A 24,270-nucleotide genomic window follows, 5' to 3' on the forward strand; every position below is an offset into this window, starting at 1 on the left:
CGCATATCCGGTGGCAAGGCACTTCAAGGAGACACATGACAATAACTTGCTACATCTGAAGTACTTTGTCATTGATGCGGTATTGCCATTGAGAAGGGGCGCTAATCGTGAACAACTACTAAGACAAAGGGAAACTAGATACATCTTAGAGTTGGACAGTAAAACACCCCAGGGGCTAAATTCAAATGAGGATTTTTTCACCTGCCTCTAACATATTCAAATCCGCCCGCATCACACCGTTTAGAATAGTTGTACTGCCGCCTCCCAATATGTTTTTAACATAATATTCTTTTAGGATTTCTTTTTTTAGCATTGCACATCCAATCACGGTTGTGATTTGGAACAGTGTAAGCACTTGCAGTCTATGCACTAGCACTTTGCACTTTTTCTTCCACAGGTAAATCTCACGGCCCACTTGGGAAGGACGTTTGTTTATATTTTTGCAATGTAATATTTTTGTCATAACCATTTTTGCTGTAACTAATATGAATCAGTATTTTACCTCGATTTTAGTTACGTGCAATAGAGCTTCATATAGTGACCAATTTTATTTCTGACGGATAGTTTAGAATTGCAATTTTGCTGCTAACTTATCGTTCATTTATATTGGTTCTTAGGTCTCGCCTGAGCCAGCGCATGCGTCGCTCTGGCGAGACTTTTAGTAAGTGCGCTTTTGAAAATGCTGCCATGGCCTAGTGCTTGCGGTTACACACGCGAGCGCGCGCGATCAGGCGCCATCTGGCTTTCCACCCTTACACTCGCAGCGGCTTTCATCGCTCGCGATTACTTTCACTTTCGCGGCCGCGTCACTTTCACGGCCGCGCGGCCAATGCTTGTTTAAAATTCCTTTTAGAGAGCGCGCGCGCACCACTCCCGGGCTTGGTGACCGCTTTTGCAATTCAATAGCTCACTGCCAGTTTGTAGTCCTCCTGCTTCTGCAAACAATTGTTTGCTTTCCACTTCCTCTCCCGCATTGCTCTTTCCTCCCATTTCGTTTTTCAGCCATTCTATAGTTGTCTTTTTTTTTACACTCTTCCTGATTCCCCTTTTTCTCCCCTACTCCTGTTCTAACCTCCCTTCCACCACACCTTTCTCATCCTTTATCAACATCCCGCTCTTTCCCTGTTTTCTCTCCAGCTGTTTGTTCTCACCTCCTCGGCACTCACTCTCCTCCTCTACCAACCTTTCCCTCCTCTGGGCACGCTCCCTCCCTTCTACCATTAAATATTCCTTGCCTTCTTTCTCAACTTTCCACTTACTCCTCACCCCCGCATCCTCTCCGTTCTCTCTCCCCGTCCCCCTTTTCACTTTCTCCTCTGCTCTTACTACCCTCCAATTCTTCCTCTACTCCTGCCCCTCCCAGGGACATAACATATACCCCTGCAGCCCCGGTGGTGCAGGAGGCTCAACACCCATTAATGCCTATAAATATCCATGAGATATGGGAGGCACAGGCCCCCCCACCATACGTATGCGTTACAGCACTGCCTCCTCCTCTTTTCAACATCTCGGGCTAATATGTCCTTGCACCCCGCTATGCTTCCTGTTTAGTCCCCAACTCACTCTCTCCTTTAATTCCCTTTTCCACTCTCTCGTTTCCCCCAGCCACCATCCTACCCTCTTGTTGTTCTGTTCTAGCTCACCTCCTTCCCTCTCTCCCTCTACTAGCCATTCATTCCCTCTATCTTGTTGTTCTGCTCTCTAGTCCTCACTTTATTCTCATCCTCTTCTATCACACTCCCCTTTCTTCGCCCTCTTCAGAATTATCTCCCATTCTGCTCTTCTTTCGAGTTCTCATTGCTGTCTTCCTCCTTCTCCCTAACTTACTATGTTGTAGCTACTATCAGCTCTATGATTGATCTATTGACCATCTAATTTGCGTTAGTGTGTTATCCACATGACCGTTGTTTCACAGCAGTTCTTTAAGCGCTCTCATACCTTACGATGTTTGTCACTGTATAAAGCTGTTAAATAATATTTAATTATCGGATATACAATTTTAGCCTGTTCTGCTTCATGTCTGAGCTACAGGCTCACATATTACTTGCTGGGAACCGCCACTGCGGCTGAGAGATGGTCCAGATATTCGTCCTTTTTTTTACTGAAAGTAAATAAAAGCAACATTCTTTGGAGGTAGCCTTTTGATTGCTATGTGTTCACTTCAGAACAAGAATGCACTGAATGCAGATGCTACTAACCGCCATTCCTCTACAGAACATCCGGCAGACCACTGCACTGGACTCCCACACTCATTCATTCAGATTGAAAACAAGCATTGGCATAGCCAATAGGTCTCGCCTTTGGGACCTTATAAGTATTTAGTTATGCAGCACAATATCCTTACTGCAACAACATTAACTGTTGCATGGCTAAACACTTATAAGGTCCCAAAGGCGAGACCTATTGGCTATGCCACTGCTTGTTTTATATGAATTCTTAGCTCTGTTTTTAGCATTTATATCACATTTTATTTATGCTATAGTTCATCAAATATTTATTTATATATAAAAATGTATTGACTTTGCATTATTTGCACTGTGATATTCATCACAGTATGTTATGCATATTGGCACATATTACATTGCAGTAGTTCATGCCGACAACAATGTTTTGAATTGGTTGTCTATGTCCATGATTACCTATGGGTGTGTTATCACGTGTTCTGAGCACTAGCACTTTGAATAGTTGAAAAAATTCTCTATTGGCGTATCATGTGATCAAGGCCTCTGCAAGGCTGAAATGCGTAATGGCGGTGGTGCAGGGCATCTGTTAATAAAATCTTATTGCACTGATACCTGGGTCTGCCATCGTCCTTCCAGGTGATTGTGGCGGCGAAGTATTGTGGAGATATATATATATATATATATATAAATCATCCACTGGCGGTCGCCAGTAGATAGTTATAGTTAGGACCGTGTTTCCATAGGAAATTTGAAAATTCTATTTTGAATAACTTTGGCGCCGGTTGACGAATCCTCGCGAATTTTTCAAAATAGGTGGGGCGCTCCGCTCCTACCCTGAAAGTCTCGGGGTGATTAGTCAAGCGGGGGCCGAGAAAAAAGGGGGTCCCAAAACGCATTTTCCCCATGCATTTTTCCATAGGGACCTTTAGTCCAAGGTACAGCCCGAACTGCTGAACAAAATTACTTGAAATTTGGCAGAGAGGTAGTCCTCAGGTCAGGGATGTGCCTTTTGAATATCTGGAGTCAATCTGTTCAGTAGTTCCTGAGAAAATTTCAGTTAAAAGTACATATATATCTATAAGCGCGCACCGTGTGCGCACCGTGCGCGCACGGTGACGTGCGCGAGCGCAATTCTGATTGGTTGTTAGATGTCAGTAAACATTCTAATCGGTCGAAATCAGGATGTGTCGGCCGCCATTTTGTTTCTCGCAGTCTGAGGCAGTGAAAAACAAAGGTGGAGAACGTGAAAAGGGGGCAGGGTGGACAGTTCCTGACCCCCTAGCCTTTGTCAGGGGGTCACTGAAGGACCCCCAAGGGTGGAAAAAACATTAATTTTTTTGACGAAAAAGCGCGGGGTGCGCGCACCGTGCGCGCACGGCACGCACAACGCATCATGGGCGCTCGGTGCGCAAAGCGCACCGTGCGCCCACGGCGCGCGCACGGTGCGCGCACGGTGAAAAACCTGAAAAAATATATATATTACTAAATACATCTTAGCATTTAAAAAACTGTACAAATTCACTTAAAAAACCATAGGTTTCACACACGTTATAGTTAGGAATTAGCATTTAAAAAACCTTGCAAATTGACTTAAAAAACCATAGGTTTCACACGTTATAGTTAGCTGGACATTTCCCTCGTAAAAAACCAATGAAATTCCCCCGTTATAGTTAGTGCAGGCAACTATAACTCACGCGACCGCAATCCTCTAATGATGACGTCAGATATTACATCACTGATTACATATGTGTCTTTCTGAAAAATAAATATTTGTAATATATGTATAGCTAAAGATTAATGGAAGAAGACATCGGTAAATAGGTGTCTAAATACAGGGATGTAATATCTGACGTCATCAGCAAAGGATTGCGGTCGCGTGAGTTATAGTTGCCTGCACTAACTATAACGGGGGAATTTCATTGTTTTTTTACGAGGGAAATGTCCAGCTAACTATAACATGTGTGAAACCTATGGTTTTTTAAGTGAATATATATATATACGCACACAGCCATGCACGGCAACATTTTTAAAGAGGGAGAAAGGGGGGGGGGGAGGGGAATCAGTGAAAGTATTTTCCCCACTAATATTAACAGTCAATTTTAGGCAAGAGACTGCTAAAATAAATATTTCAGCTTTAGAAATCAAGTCTCACACCTGCATGGGGTCCGTTGGCATGTATGACACATTTGCAAGGTTACTAACATTAGCTATGGTAAGACCTGATGGAGCAGGAATTTGTGAAAATAAAACCTGCTCGGATTAAGTCCTCAGTAAAACTCACTAACAGTGTGCTGTGAAAATAATGTGCAAAAAAATGAAAAACATGGGGAAAAGGCTTTGCGCATCCATGCACTAATGTGTGGACTAATGCATGAAAAGACTAGGCCACATTTGCGTTCTGCTTTGCAATAAATAAAAATAATGCCACTTTTGCATATTAATGCTTTTGCTAAGAAGATAACGTGGGATAGTGCAGAGGTGGGTGGTAAACAGTGAGAAATATATTTCGTGAAATTAATAATGTCTGTGTTTTTGTTCATCGTAGAGAAGCACGCATGGGTCTACATTTCTGCATGACAGTTGAGGGTTAAAGAGAAATAAAATAATTAAATAAGCTGAAAAACGAGCTCTGAGAGAAAATGAAGAAAGCAAAGGCTGATAACCTTCAAGGAACATTGTATGTCTGCCAAGTAACGGAAGGATGGCCGTGAAATCGAGTGAAATGTACAAACTTCTTCTGCAGAAACGGCAGAGATGAACAATAGAAGCGTAGAGACTTGCAACATGTTACATGATGGAGGAAATGTGTATTCATAAGTCGTGGTTAACGTAATGTGAAAAAATGTATAACAAAGAACGCTGTGAAAATTATGAACGTGACTATGGTTGTGTGATAGAACACCCCCTAAATTAGCCAATGAGAGACTGTGTTTCTGAAAATGTTTCAGCAACTGTAGGTTGGACATGTACGTCTTAGGGTATAATTGAGGTGCCTGGGGGGTGTGGCTGGTAGGTGTTGCCCAGAGCTAGATGGAAATTGTCGCCGTCCATCGGTTTGCTGATAGAGGCCTACCTGTTTCCTGTCCCGTATCCTGATTAATCTTTGTTCCCTGAATCTGTCTCAGAGAACCCTCGCTATCCCTATGGCCAGGGAGTGGCATTTCTTGGAATCTCTTGGGTTAGTATAGCTAAATGATCCGTATTTTGCATAATTTTTTGCAAATGTATCTTGTCTCTGAAAATTTTGTCTCTTTGCCGATCCACTCCTTAATTTGCATTTTGCTCATTTGATATGAGTTTGACACTGTTTGAATTGCTAACGTTCTCTCTCTCTGTGAATTATACTTTGTTTGCTTTGTAAACCTGTACATGATGACCATTTTATCTTCACATTAATTCTCGATAAACATTGTTAACCTTACACTGAGTTTGTGATTATTTAGCAAAATAGATAGATAGATTAGTACTAATTATCGCCATCAACTTCTCAACGTTAGGTCCATCAACCAGAGGAAAGAGAGTTGATATACAGGTTCAGTTATGTATTTAGTGTGTCAGACACAAGCCTGTATTATGAACAACTGATTTCAAACTAAAACAGCGCAACAGAGATTCTTGATTGGGTGAATGAGTATTGTCCAGTGTTTTGAGTTGGTATTGATTATCGATCCCTGATTGATGCGCTGGATCAGACCTCCACCCCGAGCTCCCTGCCCTTCTTCCAACGTTGTGCCCCTCTGCTGGGAGCAGGCAGCCGACCACCTGCGTTGTTGGAAAGAAACATATTAATTATTTCAGGCTTTGAAGGGGGCATGGAAACAAGAGCATGCGTTTTTATTCCGCTTTTCATGATGAGTTGAACTTCATCCCAAAAAGTAGGGCATCTACTTAAACTTAAAAAAGAAAGCGTAGGGAAGGTCCCTTAAAAATCAGGAGTATCCAGAGAAATCCGGGACTTCTGTTCAGCCTATGCACTCAAAAGCAAACGCAGGACCACCCACTGCCTAAAAAGCAAAAGTTAAACCCTTCAGCACATCACAGACCTCACACTCAGCCCAATCGGGAAAGTGAAAATGGTTTCGTTGAAAGGCTGTCGGTATTTTCAGCTGTAGCCAATTGGCGCAGGCCCATTCCGTGCCAATCAGAGCCTGCGCTGCCTCCTCCAGGCACATTAAGGGTAAGAAAACATGACCCTGCTAGGATTGGCTGAGATTCCACCAATCCTAGATCACCTTACGCATCACCAGGCCCTTTCACTCCCAGACGACACTGGAATACGTTCAGCCATTGGATTCATTGTTTTGTGACCCGGAAGTACTGAAATTACGTGCCAATAACATCCGCTGAAAGGTCATTGTGGGAACTGACGTCTAACAAGCTTTTAGTAATGTTATTTACTATTCAGCTTTTGAATTCGATCAGTTTTGTGACTGATGCGTGGGTACCAGCGCTTATTCTTTTGTGCTGTTTGGCTTCATGTGGTGTATTATTTGCGGGTCTCGGTTGCTTTCAGACTCGTTTTTTGCGCTCTGTTTGGATGCTGGTCCTCATAATGCACAGGTGTTGTTTTATCATGTTGAAAAAAAGCAACATTTCATATTAATATTTGCATCTCGTTACACCCACAGAGTAATTGGTTAGATCCTTAAATTTACACAACAATGGCTTCTACAAGCGTTGAGGTAATCCCATCTGCTGGGACTGGGGAAGCAATGGGACTGGAAGAACCAAAGAAGATGACAAGAGAAGACTGGCGAAAAAAGAAAGAACTAGAAGAACAGAGGAAGCTCGGAAATGCCCCAGCTGAGGTGGATGAAGAAGGAAAGTAAGTGTTCCTTGACATAACCATGGAAGAATAGGGATTGAAGTTGATAGGCGTTGTTCACTATTAGCTATCCCCCCAAATCATCTCTGCTTTGCCATGATTGAATAGTACTTTGTTACACTGATTTTTAATACAGTTGTTGCGCAGTTATGGCATTTGATCATTTTGATTGTTGGAGCATAGTTGCAAGATGATTTAAATGTGAGTGATTGTGCAACAGATTGGTACACCTGGCTTTAGATCTCGTACGGCACGGGCATTGTCTTCTATTAGGGAAAAGATGATAATTTGGGCTAACTGTCAGAATATTTCTAGACCGTCTCTCTGCAACCTTTTGACACAGTGGGCTGCATGATACCTCTAAGTAAATTGAGGGATGTGGTCAGAATGGTGGAGCCTACATACTTGGGCGGACAGTGATTATGTACAGCCTTACGTCATATGATGTCTACTAGTCATTCTCAATTTTCCTTTGCTCACCCTTTTCTCTTGGTCATGTTCAATGTTCAGTTTTGATCTGTCTTCTGCTCAGGTCCATCAACACTTCCACGTTCTTTTTTGAGCACCTAGACCATGGGGCTACATTGTCTAGATTCAGTTCTAATTTGCTAATTGGCTTGGTGCCATCACCTACAAATGTTGACCATTAATAAGTACATACGCGTTTCCAAGAATGTGACTGCCTTGTAAGCATACTAGTTGGATAACGCTCCCTTCCGAGGTCGAATATTGGCTTTATTTTCTTCAAAATGTTTTTCTTTCCAGTGATCTTATAAATACTTTTGGATATGGTAAACAGTGATGCAGAATCTGCCAAAACTTGTTTTTTTTTTGCCATCAATAGCTAGAATATTTAGTGGCATATAAGGTTCCTCCTCTTCTCCAAGATTATGCTTCTGTTGGATACACCTTGTAATGTGAATCCACTGCTTCCCTCAGCCACACTTGGAACTAGGTTCACTCAAGAGTTTTGCATTCTCAAATCGTCTCTACTTCCTTTGAACCACTACTACACATATTCACTAAGTGACTTCGTTTGTTGCACTTAAAACATTGTATGCTTACAGCTGAACAATTCTTAATGGAATTTAAATGGAACCGTGTCTCTAACGCGTATTTTTTTTTTTTTTTGCGGGGGGTGGGGGGGGGGGGGTGTTATTTTGCCCTTAAAGTTCTATGTCGAACACATGAAATTATACATGATTGAAATAAAGTTGCATCCAGGCTCCTGACAGAATCTTAAAATCAAAGTAGTTAATGGCACAAGTTAATATCAGTACCCAAATACTTCCTTCAGCACAAAGTTGTCGCTGCTTCCAGGTGAAAATGAACTCGTTAAAGGTCAGACGAAAATCTTCAGTTAAGTAGTTGGTACTTCTGCTACAATCAACATCAAAGCCTTGTGATTCAGTCACGGCACACAGGGAAATATATCAGTATGGTAGGGTGGCCGCCATGCATGTTATGTCATACCGGTTGGTTCTATGCAGGGGCAGTGCACATTGCAGTTGGTGACTTAATGTTGAAGACTGGGGATTGTTGCTGCTGACCAGAAGACAAATGCCGGTATTCATGCATGCCGGTGCCAGCATTTCTTTTAAGCACCCCACGCACCATCAACAGAGAAATACTTCTCAGAGGCCTACTATGGAAGTAAGACGGCCAAAACGACAACCCTCCCAAGGGATACAAATGCAGAGAAAAAGCAGCCCAATAGCCATATGAAGCAAAGTTAATCGGGAAAGGAGAAGTGTGGGCTTTGGCACTTGTCGCCATGATGACATTTAGGTTGGTAAGTATAAAAGAATTATCGAGACTGATTACATTTAGGTTGGTAAGTATAACATATTTATCAAGACCACAAAACTGGGAACAAGAGGATCAACTGCCCCACTTGGAAATACTCAATGAGATGACATTGTGGAGAATAGAACATAGGAGGCATGAGCCAGTATACTCGAATACATGGCAACAGTAGCAAGTTCAGTACAAACAAGAACAATCCTTGCATTACCAATTATGCTTATCCACTCCTTGTCTTATTTTTCCATACCACCTTCATAATAGCAAGACTGCATGTTTCAGCAGTCAAATGTAGAGTTTTAAATCTGATTCTGAAAATTGAGTTGGTGTCAAAGAAAAATGTGTTGGAGTTAGTGAATCAATCTCTCACATAATGTTTTTTTCTCCAAATCAGTTTTCATTTGGCTGACCAGTAGCAAAACGGTAACTAAAGCATAACTTTGTTGAAAATAAACACTGAAAGACTGTAGAGTCTGGAAACAATCTTGTCAAATAATTGTAGATTAAACTTGTCTTAAACACTTAGGTTCTTAGGTTTTCCAACCCCCAGTGCTGAGCTGGTTTGTCCATGTTTGGGGCGCTTTGCGCTTAAACCTTCGTAAATGTTTTCCAACTAAACGTATCCTGGCCAATTCTTTCCACCTCTATGTTGGGAACTCTTGAGTAAATGCAGGATTTGTGTTTTCCCTTCGAGGGAACTAAGAAAATATCCAAATGTAGGGAGACCTAGGATTTTTTTTTTAAGTTGTGGAAAAAAGTGTTGGGCTTGAAGCATCTATACTTTTTTCTTAAAATAGCATTAACATAATATTTGCTGTGCTATGATCAAACAATCCAGGTTATATGAATAAGCAGAGTTCTACAAAAAACTAATTTTTTTCCTGGTTTCTACCTACTTGTAGATTGTGGATTTTGCTGATAATTTACTCCACTCTACTGGAATGAATCACTATAGGCAGGTGTTCCCTAGGATTATTTTAGAATACTTTTGTAAAGAGCCTATTGCCCAGATGTTTACCCCAAGCTTCTTCAGATATGTTTGATGTGAAACATTGGAATTTCCAACTGATGGACTGATTGACTAATTTCCAGAATACTCTTGCACCTTTGCGTTTAGAGGTATAGAGAATTTTACACCAGTACTGGTCAAGCTCAGATTTTGTTTGGGACCAAACTGCTTTTTTGTAGAGCATCTTTAGATTTGGTAAAATCTCACACCGGACACTAGAAGATGGGTTTTTTCTTAGGCTCCTCAGAGTGTGGTCCAATTTTCTTTTAGCTATTATAAGTTGAGCTGAAATTTTTTTAGGGAAATAATTTGCTATAGTTGTTCTGGCTATTTGACGAACTGCATTTTTCTCTAATAGGAGTGTTGAAAATTGTTCTCAGTGAATCAAAGAATTTTGGTCTGTGCCATGTAAATAACCCACAACTCTCTAGCTTGGTGTTCAGCCTTCTCAATACAGGCTGCCGACCACTGTAGTTTTTTGTAGTTTTGTACATTAGCATAGCCTATTTCCGGGGCCGGTTGGTCATGTAGTGTGATATTCAAATTAAAACGGATCTTTTGCAGCTGGTGGTCGCTTTCCAGTCTGTTACTCAAACTTGAACTTGTAACCATATGATATACAAGTATATTTTACCGAATGATGAGACAGCTGTTTCGGAATGTCCGGAGACACCCAGCCTTTCATTACTCATAAGCCCAAGTGCTCCAGGTTGCGTGCCGTATCCGTCCCCGTTCCGTCAAACCGTTATTTAAAAGCTTGAGTAAGCGTAATATGCCAAATATGATCGATAATGTCTATTATTTGGTCCCTAGGCGTTGCCTGAAAGATTCATGTTGAAATCACCTGACAGGAATATCAAGGGTGTTGGGTTATTTGCGTATTGGGATGATATAAAACTCAATATATTCTCAATTGTTTCTTTTTTCCTGGTTTCAGAGGAGTGAATGTAAGCATTTATTATCAACAAGGGGGCCTTGTTAAATGGGTGGTTGGTCCTGACCATTATCGCCTGTATATTCGGATGAACAATCCTACCATCTTCAATTTTGATATTTGATATCAAGGTCCACTAATACATACAATACCAAGCCACCTGCTGTGCGACCCATTGTTTTGACTTTAATAGCTGGTTTGCTGGAGCATAAATATCCCGGGAGATCGATTTCTTCCTCTCTTGAAGGAGAATTATGTGAAATGTTCTAATGAAGGATAGAAACTCCTTATCATCTATCTTTGCAAGAAGACCCTCAATATTCCATGCACGGACGTCAATCTTGTTCTCTTTTTGGCCGACTAATGAGCCATTTTTAGGTCTCGGCTAGCGATTTAATGTTTTAGGAGTGGGGCTTTAACCCGCCTCTTTTTTTACCTCTTCTCCATTGGCTGGCCTCTTAAATGCGGGTCAGCCATTGGAGAAGAGCTTTGTCTCTCCAAACAAGCCCCGTCTTTTTCGGATTCGTGGGCGTGTTTTTTCGATTCTTTCTCTTTTTTGAAGCCCCGCCCCTTTTACACATGGAGGGCGTGTTTTTTTTAGTGTCGGAAGATTCGTCCATTTTGTGCGCGTTCGGAGCGGACGTGGGGTCGCCTCTTCCTTGCTGCTGGATCGGCGTTTCAAGTCCGGTAAGGTAACAATGTTGTTCCTGCTTGTTCCATCCTTCTTCCGTCTCCCTCCGCCCCCGCCCTCTTCCCCAGTGCCCGTCCTCCTCGGCTCGGTCTCGCGCGCATCGCCTCCGCCCACTCTTGGTAACAGGGTAGAATCCGCTCAGCCTCACGGTCCGTGTTGAGCTGCTTTAGGCCGTTTTTGTGTAGCGCCTAGTTTCAAAATTGCCTTGTCTCTTGGCGTTGGTTCAGGGTGTAATAGAGTGCAGCACTTGGGATGGAGTACTGTAGAATGCTTCTCCGCTCTTTCACACGTGTAAGAATTATGCGGAGAGGAATGCTGTGTTGTGGTCCAAGAATATGATGAGGAATGCACCTTGTGTAATATCCCAACGGTTCTGTCAGGGACGGGTGCATTGTGCTTTTATTGTTATTCCTGAGTTAGGGATGTGATTTTAAGAGTGTTATTTCTCAGCGGCAGATTTGGAGATTGATGGCGCTTTTGATTTCAGTGGAGCGTGTGCCTTCATCAATGTGTGACGTACAGTATATGTTTGAAAGCCATCATTTGTGATACTTTCTTTGCTGACCTATATTTCCAGGTGGAGGACCAAAGGGTTATTTTTACTTGGTAATGTCCCCTTTATCATGCAAAGTTGTCACTGTGTTACCTCTGCTCGGTACACTGAATTGTTTTTTGAAGGAACCATATTCACCTCAGGTCGTTGACCTTCTATAATTCAGAGATTTTATCTAAGTGAATCTTGCATAGATTAAACTTTATGGCGCCTATAAAAGCCCTGTAAGCTTGTGCCTCTTTTGTGCTGTTAATAGGTGTGCACGTTTTTTTAGCTCACCAGGCAGTATGGTTCTTTAGCCTTTCCTGGTATTTAATTCTTGGTGTGTCATCTCACTTGGCACTATAATGTGAGAAAATGCGAGAGTAGGGTTACAGTTCGTTCTAGTTGATTGCATGCATGAGTATGGTAATTGCATACATACAGAACTCCACTGGCTCTCCTTGCAAGCCCACACCATCTTCAAAGCCATCTGCGTCAGCTGCCAAGTGGTCACGCCTGGCACCTCTGCCTCTCTGTAGAATGCTTCTCCGCTCTTTACCACGTGTAAGAATTATGCGGAGAGGAATGCTCCTCTGCTCAGTTTTGGTATTGGTGGTGAATGTGTCCTTGTTCACTTCTAGCGCTTTTATACAATTTGCGAGGCGCAAAGCATAGAATTCTTTCCTCAGTCCTAAAACTGCTCCTTTACACACTTCCTGGAAGGGTGTAGGACTGCTGAGAATGTTCGCCACTTACTTCTGGGAAATTTGAAGGATTTTCTGCTGTTCATGGCCGCTGAGATGCGATTCTCCTCTTACTCATGTGAATGACCCCCCCTCACTACAAGGAATGATGTCTCTATATAGATCGCAAAATGGTGAAAAATCCTGGAGCACTTTTAAGAATACACCTCTGGTCACTCATGGGAATTAAAGGCGGCGAGCCAACAAATTAACATGGGGGGCAGAGCTAGGGGCCTGGCTCTGCTTTAAGCTAGTGCAGGAGCCGAGCCTTAGAATATTTGACATGTAGATCATGTTGGAATATTATATGGTGTCTTCAATGTTAAAAAATGTGCTTCTTTAACCAGTGGAAGCGTTTCACTTCAGATTATATCTCTGTAAAACTGTAAGGTAGCACATAGGGTTAATGTGCCTGCAGCAAAGAACATGTACCATGCAGATCACAAAGTGCACATAATGTAAATAGGTCAGTGGGCTACTGCGTGTGTGTGTGTGTAGGTGGCTCTGTGGGTGGCTCTATTTGTGTGTGGGTTGCTCTATGTGTGTGGCTCTGTGTGTGGGTGCAAATGCAATAGGTCTCGCATTTGACAGTGATTAAGCTATTCACATTGTAAATAATAATGCAGTTTTTAGAATGTTTTAAAAACAAAAACATAAACAAAAATAATGTCATGAACAATGCCAATAGCTCTAACTTTAACAATGCCGAGACCATTGCATTGTAAATGCTTGTTCTGTCATTTGCTTACTTCTTCATATGGACCAGAAAGCAGTGCGCTCGGAAGCCAAGACCAATCGGTGTTTTGATGTAGGACTTGGCTTGCTGTGTCTTCCTCATAGCTACTATCTTCCTCGGGGGCCATGGTGGCTCTAGGCGATAAGATTGATCGACTCCTTGCACCTTTTAAATTCGAGGTTGCCACTAGATGTTTACTGTTTATGAAATTTAATGGGATTTTTATATGCTTTTAACGTCTTTTAAACTCTCCTTGGTAGCCCCCCCCTCTCCTTCTTCCTTGGTATGGGATTCGTGACCTTCCAGGTGGAGAAACTGTGGATAGGCTTTCTCCTTTTCCCTCAACATGTCTGATGCCCATTTTGCAAATGACTACCTTTCTGCCCCTACCTGATCATCCAAGGAAGAAGTTGCCCAAGTAATCAGCGTCGGTTCTTCAACGCCCCCAGTTGGAACGTTTAAAAATGTGACTGAGTAAATATCTGAAGACTCAATATGCTTTAACAATGTTATTTTGTTGACCATACATATCATTGTCCCCCTGTTCATTCTATCAAAATTCCATCTAGACTTGTAATTTGGGAAAAATGTCACTTTGCTACGGTTGCTGGGTGGGCTGATATGAAACAACGGTTCTCTTGCACCATACTGGGCTATAGGAACTACTACCTGCTAGATATTGAGTCCCTGCTCTGATATTTGCGAACTCTGTTGTAATGCTGCAGTATCTTGTTCGAGATTCCATTTTTGTGTTTTTTCTTTTTTGACCTCTCGAATATTGGATTTTTTCATAGAGATTCGTTTGATCCCACCTTTAGAGGACTCTTTGTATGTGTTACTGTCCATGATTATATTGTATTGCGCTGAACCGATGAGGAAGAGGCAGGGCAGGGCAGGGCTACCTCCCTAACATTGCTAATGTGTCATCGGAGGGACCCATGTGATACATATTAAGGTACTGTGCCGATTTGTGCTGTATAGTGACACTACGGTTTAAAGACACTCAGAACTGGTACTTGGGACAGTCACTATTGTGACACTGTTCTGTTGTTAAACATAGTTTCATAGGCTTCTATTCCACCTTGTAGCATTTAATTAGCTTATGCTAGTGTAACCATGGGCAAAAGGAAAGCAATGGAAGGTCTGGGGGGGCAAATGGAGCAACTAGTGGGGTGGGTAAGGTTAAAAAGGCAAGGAAAACTGTCAAGCACAGTGCTAATAATTGTGTGATCGATAGAATCGAGACCCTAATCACAGAATGTGAAGGGATTCTCATAGCTGAGTTGCCTGTGGCCACTGGTGCTGAGAAAACCCCATTAGGGAGTACCCGGGAGCAACCCCGCCGTACCATAACCCCGTCTATGTTCCAGAAACTTTCTCAAAGCCGTGCCGCACCCAGTAGCGAGAACGATCATACTGTGTTAGCACAGGGGGGGGGGATTGCTTCCACACAGTGCGAGAATAGTCAATTGTTCAGAGATTCTATAATCCACTCAGAGGCTTCTGCTATTTCCTGCTCTAATCGGTTTGCGGCGTTGGCTGAGGCCCCTGATTTGCGGTAGGAGCTAGCAAAACAATCCCAAATCCTGAGCCCTAACGTCATCGCAGGTTTGTCTAAGCCAGGAGGGACTGGTGCCCCAGTATTTGAAGACCCTCTGCAGATTGTTAATGAGCTTGGGCTAGAAATAGGTGCAATGAGGGTGATGATTGAGGAGTTAGTGGCAGTAGTTAAACTAATAGCTCCAAGTGGCATCTCTCGCAAGCTGGCCGCAAATAAAACCGCTATCCCATACCCCCATAGGGCACACACAAATGCACAAAAAGAACGAGCCCCTGCACATCATGGCTCTCTCTCTTCCCTTAAACCACTTGCTACTCAGGCCATTAAGACCCCCCATTGCCAACAGACAGCTCCCGCTCAAATCTCTTTGCTTACTGATCAGGCAGCACATCTGCCTCTACAATCTATTACAATAAACGCTAGATCTTTTCATACACCCGTAGATCCTTGTCAGCGCTCTAAAGATCATCCCTATTTAGAAAATCTTTTGAATTATCCCCCTGGACAGACGCGCACAGTCTATATGGTCAATGTCCCGAAGCTTAAATCACGCGATGATTACGAAAATGAAGACTCCTTAAAAATAAGACCATACATTGGATTCGCCATGTCAGGGGCTGTCGGTCGTTGATACGGGATGATATAGTCAGCACAGGATGATATAGTCAGGGCTCGGCGATGTACAATTCATAACCGTTCTCTTGACTACATTGAACTTACTTTGATAAAGCCTGATCTGGCAGCAAATCTGTTGGCATTAGAATTTCGGACTTGCCCTCCAGGGTCCTCAGTCATCCAATTTAGAAGTTCCCCAATGATCACTGATACTGGGGCCCAGGGCAAAGTAGTTGAGCAGAGTGTTGAGGGTGGATCTACATTAGATGCCAACGACTGACTGAGAGCAGCCCCTGTCCCCTATTCTGAGCCTACAGAGACTTGTCACAATAGTAATCTAAGAATTCTCTGCACATACCCTTCAAGTGTTCCTGGTCAATTATCGACAAATTTACTTAACAACCCTAATATTGACTGTAATCTCGACAACCTGAGGAACCAGCTCATAGAATCAAACAGGGTAACCCCTATTGTTAGACCTGTTTTATCATTGCAACCTCAAGCTACACCTCCACGTGAGGCAGCTCTTGCAATTCCACACCTGCAGCTCAAGATTATCTCCTGGAATATAGCTGGTCTTAGCAGCAAGCTGCTATTACCCGATTGGAACAAGCTAATAGAAGGCCAAGACATCTGCCTCTTCCAGGAAACCTGGAGCTTAGTTCCCCTCTATAAATCTGGGTATACTTGCTTTTTTTTGCCAGCTATCTCCCTAGGGAAAGGACGTCCCTCAGGAGGCCTGATGGCCTGGGTTAATATCGCTTTGGGTTGTAGAATTACCGATCATAATTGCGCAAACCCTGATATAATGAGACTTACTATAAGTGGGAAAGAAGGAGCCACACCTCTTGAGCTGTTTAATGTGAATGTGAGAGGGACGAAAGGGTGTACCTCCTCGCCTATTGTATCTTCTAGGGAGCAAGTGCTGTCTAAATGCCATCCCGACTCGCCTCTTATGATAGCGGGAGACCTTAACTGTATGTTTGAGCCCCTTAGCTCGGGAGATATGTTGGGGTTGGAGGAGGATGATACTAGGTGGGATATTCCCCCCCCCCCTAAGTATTCCTCCCATCAAAAGATGGTCACGGGTTGCAATACAGCTGAATGCACTTGTTCTGGAATATGGGCTACGGGCTGCAAATGGCAGAACAATATCAGATCCTGGAGGGGCTTGTACGTATAATAGAATTAGTTGCCCATCTCGCATTGACTATATTTTAATAGATGTAAGACTGTGAAGAAGTATAATTGATATGGAAGTTGTCCCCACCATCGACAGCGACCACAATCCTCTTTGTTTGAGCACAAAATTCCTTTGGTCTTCTTCTGGCCCAGTCCCTGAGGCATTTAATAACCTGATGACCAAGGAAATAGCCCCCTCAAATAGTAGGAGACGTCTTAAGTGGTTTAAAGTAGTCGTTAATGAACCTAAGATGGCTGAAATCAATCGCCTACTGGCTAAAAATCTAATAGACTTACAAGAAGCATCCCTTAATCTTGATGCCCCACAGAAAGCTCTAGACATCTACATAAGAACGGTAGAACAGATGGGATCTTTGTTTATGACTACTGCTGACCATAGATCTGCAAAAGCATGCCCAAAAAGCAGCCATGCCTGGTTTTCAAAAATTTGCAGACAGATAAGGAAGGCTTTAGTCATAGCTATTAAAAGTAAAAATATCTCCCGCGTCCAATGTGCTAGGAAGGAGTACAAGGTGACGCTGCGACGTGCAAAATTAGACTGGGATGAATCACATTGGCAGAACTTAAAAGACGCGAGTCTGGAAAATGCCTACTCTTTCTGGAATCTTGTTAGGGGGGGCTAACAGGAATGACCCAGATGTAATTCCCAACCATATATCCAGCCAAGACTGGTTTGATCACTTTAGGAATCTATACACCGGGACAGATACAACACATGAGGGAGGATCCTGTGTCCAGTCAATTACTTGCCCAACTCCTAATACTACTGATTATGTTAACTTAAACGAAGTAGCAGGAGCAATTAAAAGAATAATACCATCAAAAGCTCCGGGACCGGATGGTCTCCCAGGGGACTTACTCCGTGCGAGTCCCAGTGACTGGGCGAAATACATCATGCTCCTAATCAACTCTATCGCCAAAGGCTGCCCCATACCAGAGTCATGGAAGGGAGCCGAAGTGTTGCCTATTTTTCAAAGGGGGCCAGGGAGGACTCTGCCAACTATCGACCGATTAGTCTGATAGATGCTATCCAAAAAGCAGTTGGCAGGGTATTGTTCCAGAGGATTCACTCCTGGGCTGAGGACGAGATTATCCTTTCCCAATACCAGGCGGGTTTTAGATCCAAAACTCGAACAATGGACCAGGTGTTTAGGCTGCTCCTTATCTATTGGAAGGTAGTCGTGATAGGTGGAGGCAGTCTCTATCTCGCCTTCATCGATCTAAAGACTGCCTTCGATTTGGTCCCTCGGGACCAACTATGGAAAGTTTTGGCTGAGATGGGTATGCCTGTGTTTATCTTGAATCTGCTTGTCCGACTGCACAAGGGCAATTATGCCCAAGTGAGATGGGGGGTCGCAAGAACAGAAAACCGAAAGAATCTCAGTGAATAGAGGAGTACGCCAGGGCTGTGTTCTGGCCCCCACCCAGTTCTCCTTATATGTGAACGGGGTGGTTAGTTTTCTTCAGGAAATCCCAACTGACGCCCCGGCCCTGCCAGGAGATAGGATACCCACACTCCTCTTCGCTGATGATACCTTGTTGATTTCTAAGACCCCGGTCGGGTTGCAGAAGCTTTTAGATAGATACCATCTTTTTTGTTCACTAAGGGGGTTGACTGTTAACACCACAAAGACCAAACTAATGACATTCAACCCCTACAAGCCCTTTAGGCACATCTTTTCCCTGGATGGAACACCTTTAGAAAGAGTTAGTACTTTTGATTATTTGGGTATTTGGCACTCCGACACAATGCAGTGGAAACCCCACATTAACAAGATGCTTTTGAATCACAGGCATGTGGCTGGGGCAATAGGCAGGGGACATCGTCGCTCATTTAGCAGACCTGTTGCCCCAGCGCTCACGATCTATGCAGCAAGGGCAGTAAGTTCTGCCCTTTATGGTGCGGAACTTTGGGGGTTTAATAATGCGCAAGAGATTTGCAGTTCGGAACATAAGTTCTTGAGAGAGCTTGTGAGTCTTTCCTGTAATGTCCCACTTAAGCCTCTGATGAGTGACATGGGAAGACACTCTTTTAAAGACATTGCCAGACTAAGGCCATTGCTTTTTTGGGCTCGACTGCTACGAACTCCTGAACTCGCTAGTTATTCCACTGCACTCAAGGAGGTAATTGGTCTGGACTGTAATCATAGGGTTAGCTGGCTCAATAATGTCAAGAAACTTGTGCTTACACTGGGACTTAGAAGCTGTTGGGAAGGCCAGTACCCGCCCAGTAAGGATGAGCTTAAAAAAGCATACTGGTTTTGGGTTGATGCGCAGGAACTTAGCAACCCAAATCTGGGGAGGATGGCAGATGAATTTTACCAGTTTAAACAACATATTTTTTTAGAGCCGTACCGTGATTTTATTCAAATCCCAAGAGATAAGGTACTCTACATACAGTTTAGAGTGGGCTCTCTTCTGGTACGTGAGCTTACTGCAAAATGGAGTTCTCCGCGCCAGACAATCGCGGACTGCCCTTGCTGCGAGGCACCAAAAGAGAGTGTGGCCCACCTCATGTTTGTATGTCCAGCATACTCGAGGGCTAGATTAAAGTGGCTTAAACCAATTTGCAGACAACTGGGCACCACAACTAACATTACTGCCCTGCGGATCTTGAAATCAGACCCTAGAGCTCTTTTTGTATGCGACGTGCCAAAGTATCTTGGCTGTATGTGGCTTATTAGATCTAAATTTCTGCGTAGGGAGGTATAAAATGAAATTGGAAATTCGATTGTGCCCCCTATGTTGCTTTCTCCCACATTTTTATTCCTTTAAATGACATCAAATAGCTGTATATGAAGTATGTTTTTTCTTATTCTCTTTTTAATTAAATTTATTTATTGCAGTCTGCTAAAAATTATAAAGTATATAAATGGCATTTCTTCGGGCATTAGTATTCATTGTCAGTTTACTAACACGATAACTACATTTTTGTAAACTGCTCCTGGATCTATTGTATATAATTGTTTTTTTTATTACTGTTTTTATGATAACTCAGCTTTATTTCGATAATCAAATAACATAAAAGCAATTTGAATTTGAATTGATATAATTGAAACGTGTCAGTCATTCAGACACAATTGCACATTAACTGGTTATTAAATGCAGCAATATACACATTTCGGTTTTTATTTTTTCACAAAACTGATATGGATAAATACAGGGAAAATTTGCACTCCTTTGGGAACTGTTCTCTGGTAAGTGCAGAGACCGACTTCTGACCCTTAGTGGGGCAGAAGCAGAGCCCTGTGAACTCATGATGGGCACCCTAATTGATGGATTTGGACTCACTACTGAGGAGTAAAGAATTAGATTCAGGGGGGCTCATAAAACCCAGAGTCAGCCCTGGGTGGAATTTGTAGGCTACTCCATGAAAACACTGGGTGGCTGGTTGATGGGAAGTAAAGTGCAAGATTATGATGGTCTTTATAATTTGTTTATGGAAGAACACATATTAAGTAATTGCATTGATGAAAAGTTGCATCAGTATCTGGTGGCGATCAACCTTTACAACGCGGTTGTTAAATCACGGTACGTTTACATCTCTGTCATTACAACGCAAGTCGTTACAACTGCTTGCTCTGGATGGTGCTATACACTAAAGAATAGTATGATTTACTATTCCAGCACCTTCCCTACTGTTACGTAGGCTGGAGTTGGAATAGTAAATCATACTATCCCTAAGTCCAGCGCCCTCCAGAGCAAATCGTTGTAATGACTTGCCTTGTAATAACTGAGATGTAACATACGGTGCTGTAACGACCGCGTTGTAACGTCACATATTCGTATCTGGTAGATCTAGGTCCAATTTCTCCCCAAGAATTGGGAAAGAAGGCGGACCACTGGGTCAAGACAAGGGTGACCAGAACGTCCACTGGGGGTGACCAAAAGAAAGGGGTTACAAAAACCTCCCCAGAGGAAAGACAGGGAGCATTCTGAAGATAAAAGTAGAGAGTCCCAGGTAGCCCCCCAAAAAACCTGTCCATCAGGGTGGGCTCAAAGACACCTCACAAACCAAAACTGGGTACCAAAGTAAGAATTGGAAACCCAACAAGGTATAGTGTCACAACTGTCAAAAGACAGGACACCACACCAAGGACCCTAGCTGTCCTAAAAACCAAGTCCCTAGAGTAGCACCAGGGGTTGCCATTGTACCTTTGGAGGGTGGTTCCTCAGATGAGGAAGTCCTCCTAGCCTTCAACTGAAAGATGCCTTTAGATCTGGTTATCTTGTCACATTTGCTCTGCTTGCAGAGACTGAGGTCAAAAGTCAGTTTGTCTTCCTATTTGACAGAAAGGGTAAGTAGGCCCTAAAAATAGGTTGCCCGGATTAAATCTGGCTCGCCATAGTGAGTGGATATTTGAGCCTTGTGTGTACCTGTTACTGGAGTCAGTAAAGATACAGTGACACAATTATAATTAATGAAGAAACATAGTCTTGGATTATGATACTTCTTTAGTTGAAAACTATTGAAAATACTTTCCAAATTAGATGGTTCAAATTGAAAGGTTGCTTAGCTAGCAATGGGCCAAGGGAGGTATGTATCAATGCACAGCTTTGTACAGGCACATCATTTCTGTTAATGTGACTGCTCCACTTTAGACAGCTTCCCAGAACTTCATCTAGGATAGGGTAAGGGTTACTCCATTTGTTCTGGAGGGCCCTTGGTGCCACAGGCTCCAAAACCCACACATGTTGCCCTAGTGGGAACTCCACTAGTGCAGCGTTTTGGTCATACCACAGCTTCTGGAGCGGTTGGCTGGCCTCAAGATTTGTGGATGCCTTTTCCATCTACTCTGCCTTCCTGGAAGATAGGCCTAGTAAATAGTCCACCACATCTTCTTTAGGTTCATAGAGAGGTGTCTCCCAACCTTCTTTTATAAGAGCAAATGGCCCCCTCATAGGATGGCCAAACAATAGTTCAAAGGGAGGAAAACCTTCTGAGGCACCTCTCTGTAAGTGAAGAGCAAGCATGGCAAGAGGACATCCTATATCCTGAGTTTTTAAGGGACCCCCATGATCATGCCCTTCAATGTCTTGTTGAATCTCTCAACAAGACCATTGGTTTGTGGGTGGTAAGATGTAGTGAATTTGAAGTTCACTCCACACTTATCCCACGTGTGCTTCAGGTATGCAGACATGAAGTTGGTACCTCTGTCTGACACCACCTCCTTAGGAAAGCCTATCCTGGTGAAGACCCCAATGAGGGCCTTGGCTACTGCAGGATCTGTAGTAGTCCTAAGGGAAATTGCTTCAGGATACCTGGTAGCATGACCCACTACTACCAATATAAATTTCTTTCCTGAGACTGTGGGTGGTTCCAGTGGACCCACTATGTCCACACTAGCCCTTTTAAGTGGAACCCCAACCACTGGCACTGGAATTAAGGGGGCCTTTGGGTGTCTACCTGTTTTGCCACTGGCCTAACAGGTGAAACACATCTGGGGCCAGTACAAGTAACTGACAAGCCTTTCCAAAGTTTTAGTTTGGCCCAGGTGCCCAGCTAGCGGGATGTCATGGTCAAAGTGAGTAAGAACTCTCTTTACCAAAACGCATCTGGAGAACTTGATATTTGAACTCAACCAAATAGATGATAGAATTCAGTTTCCTCATGATATTCAGATCAGATCATAACATGTTTGGATGTTAAAATCATCAATACCAACACAGGCTTGGAAACCGATTTATACAGAAAAGAAACAGACAGAAACAACACCCTAGTGTATGAAAGTTTCCATCAACAATCGCTCAAACACCATCTACCCTATACTCAATTATTGAGGGTAAAACAGATAGTATCCGACACAGACAAAAGCAATGAACGCATGGACAACATGCTCAACAGGTTCAAAGAAAGAGGATATCCGGAATCAGTACTAACACAAGCCAAACAACGTTCTCAGTCCAAATCGAGAGGAATTACTACGCACCACAGAAAAACCTGCACAGAACCGCATGACAGTAATATCAAAATATTCCACAATGAGGAGCGCATACAAAAGAATCATGAGAAAACATTGGTAAATTCTCAAACTAGAACCAGACTTCAACTCAATCTTCAATTTAGAACCTATATTTGCATACACCAGATGTAAAAACCTGGTTGAAATAATCAAAGGTTCCAAGAATCGATCAACCATCACATCATACAAAGGAACTATTCCGTGTTGGAACTGTAACAACTGTCACAATGTAATTACAGGACCTCACATCAACCATCCAATGAAGGGACACAACATTAAATTAAAAGTGAATTCTACCTGTGACGCATCGAACGTGGTCTATATGCTCAAATGCCCTTTTGGCAACATTTACATAGGCCAAACAGAACGGCAAATGAAAACACGAATAAATGAGCATAAAAGTAATATAAGAACACAGCAAAGAAAATCTACAGTAGCAAGTCACTTCGTAGAAATGGGACATAACGTGTGCCAACTAAAATTCAGCATCTTAGAAATTGTGGAACGATGTGAAGGAAAAGACAACTACATACAGTTATTACAACGCGAGAACTTTTTGATTCGGAATTTAAATTCGTTAAAACCTCATTGGGTGAACGAACGCTTGGAGTTTTAATGTTATCTCTAATGTCACTATATTCATGTATATACTCCATACAGAATTGTTGCTTGCAGTAACCAGGTTAGATCAGACAAAATTAACTGAATAACACATTCTTTAATTTTTAATGTTTAATTTTTTAACGTCACTGCCTTTTATTTGCGACGAGCACTGTATTTCCCCTCACTACTTATCCATACAGTTAACACACCGATATGGCAGACGTACTAAAAATCACCATTGAGTCCTACCTCTAGATCTAGAGAAATATGTGAAAACGTCACCTCACATTAGTTTCCATAACAACACAACGTAATGAGCATCAGTTTACAACCCACCATCGAACTAACCCAGATAACGACTGCACACGCCGTTTTATCAAGTAAGTACACCCGCTGCTTCATGGTGCTTGTCACACTTAGGACAACAGATACGGCACTCTTTTAAAAGCACTAACTATGCGGACACGCCATAGCTAACTTTAATTCCACCTTTGACATGTTCGATGCGGACACACGCCAAAGTTAATTTCACCTCTGAAACATTCGATGCATCGTGCGAAACCCACGTTGCACATACCGATAGCCTAAGAATAACATTAGGCACCCTGTTTTGTTTACACGCGGCTCACGTTGCACATACCGATGACCGAAGAGTAATATTCGGTACCCCGTTATTTTACACACGGCCTCTAGAAGTGACACAGCTTTGTTTAAGCACAGAACAATTAGACTTTACAGTTCACGGGCACCCCCCACCACGTTTGTACGGTTCTTTACCACACAATGAGAACGATAATGAAAATGTGATCCATGAACACCCCCTACTCACTGTTATGTTCATATTGCGATATTTTATACTGTGGTCC

The 24,270-nt window shown here is 42.8% G+C and overlaps 1 protein-coding gene across 4 annotated transcripts in view; it reads left to right on the forward strand.

Moving 5' to 3' along the window:
- Positions 1-6,447: 6,447 nt before the first annotated feature.
- SLU7 (spliceosome associated SLU7) overlaps positions 6,448-24,270 on the forward strand; it is a 264,929-nt gene continuing 247,106 nt past the window's right edge. Inside the window, exons 1-2 of one of the 4 annotated variants that reach the window (XM_085617820.1) lie at positions 6,448-6,567; positions 6,812-7,008. In XM_085617820.1, coding sequence (XP_085473946.1) covers positions 6,845-7,008 — 164 coding nt within the window. In that variant the 5' untranslated portion in view covers positions 6,448-6,567; positions 6,812-6,844. Of the gene's footprint in view, positions 6,625-6,811; positions 7,009-24,270 lie in introns of all 4 variants that reach the window. The other 3 variants (XM_085617821.1, XM_085617819.1, XM_085617822.1) reach the window with 3 other exon arrangements.

The sequence above is a fragment of the Triturus cristatus genome, chromosome 7 (genome assembly GCF_964204655.1).
Source record: "Triturus cristatus chromosome 7, aTriCri1.1, whole genome shotgun sequence".
Taxonomy (NCBI): domain Eukaryota; kingdom Metazoa; phylum Chordata; class Amphibia; order Caudata; family Salamandridae; genus Triturus; species Triturus cristatus.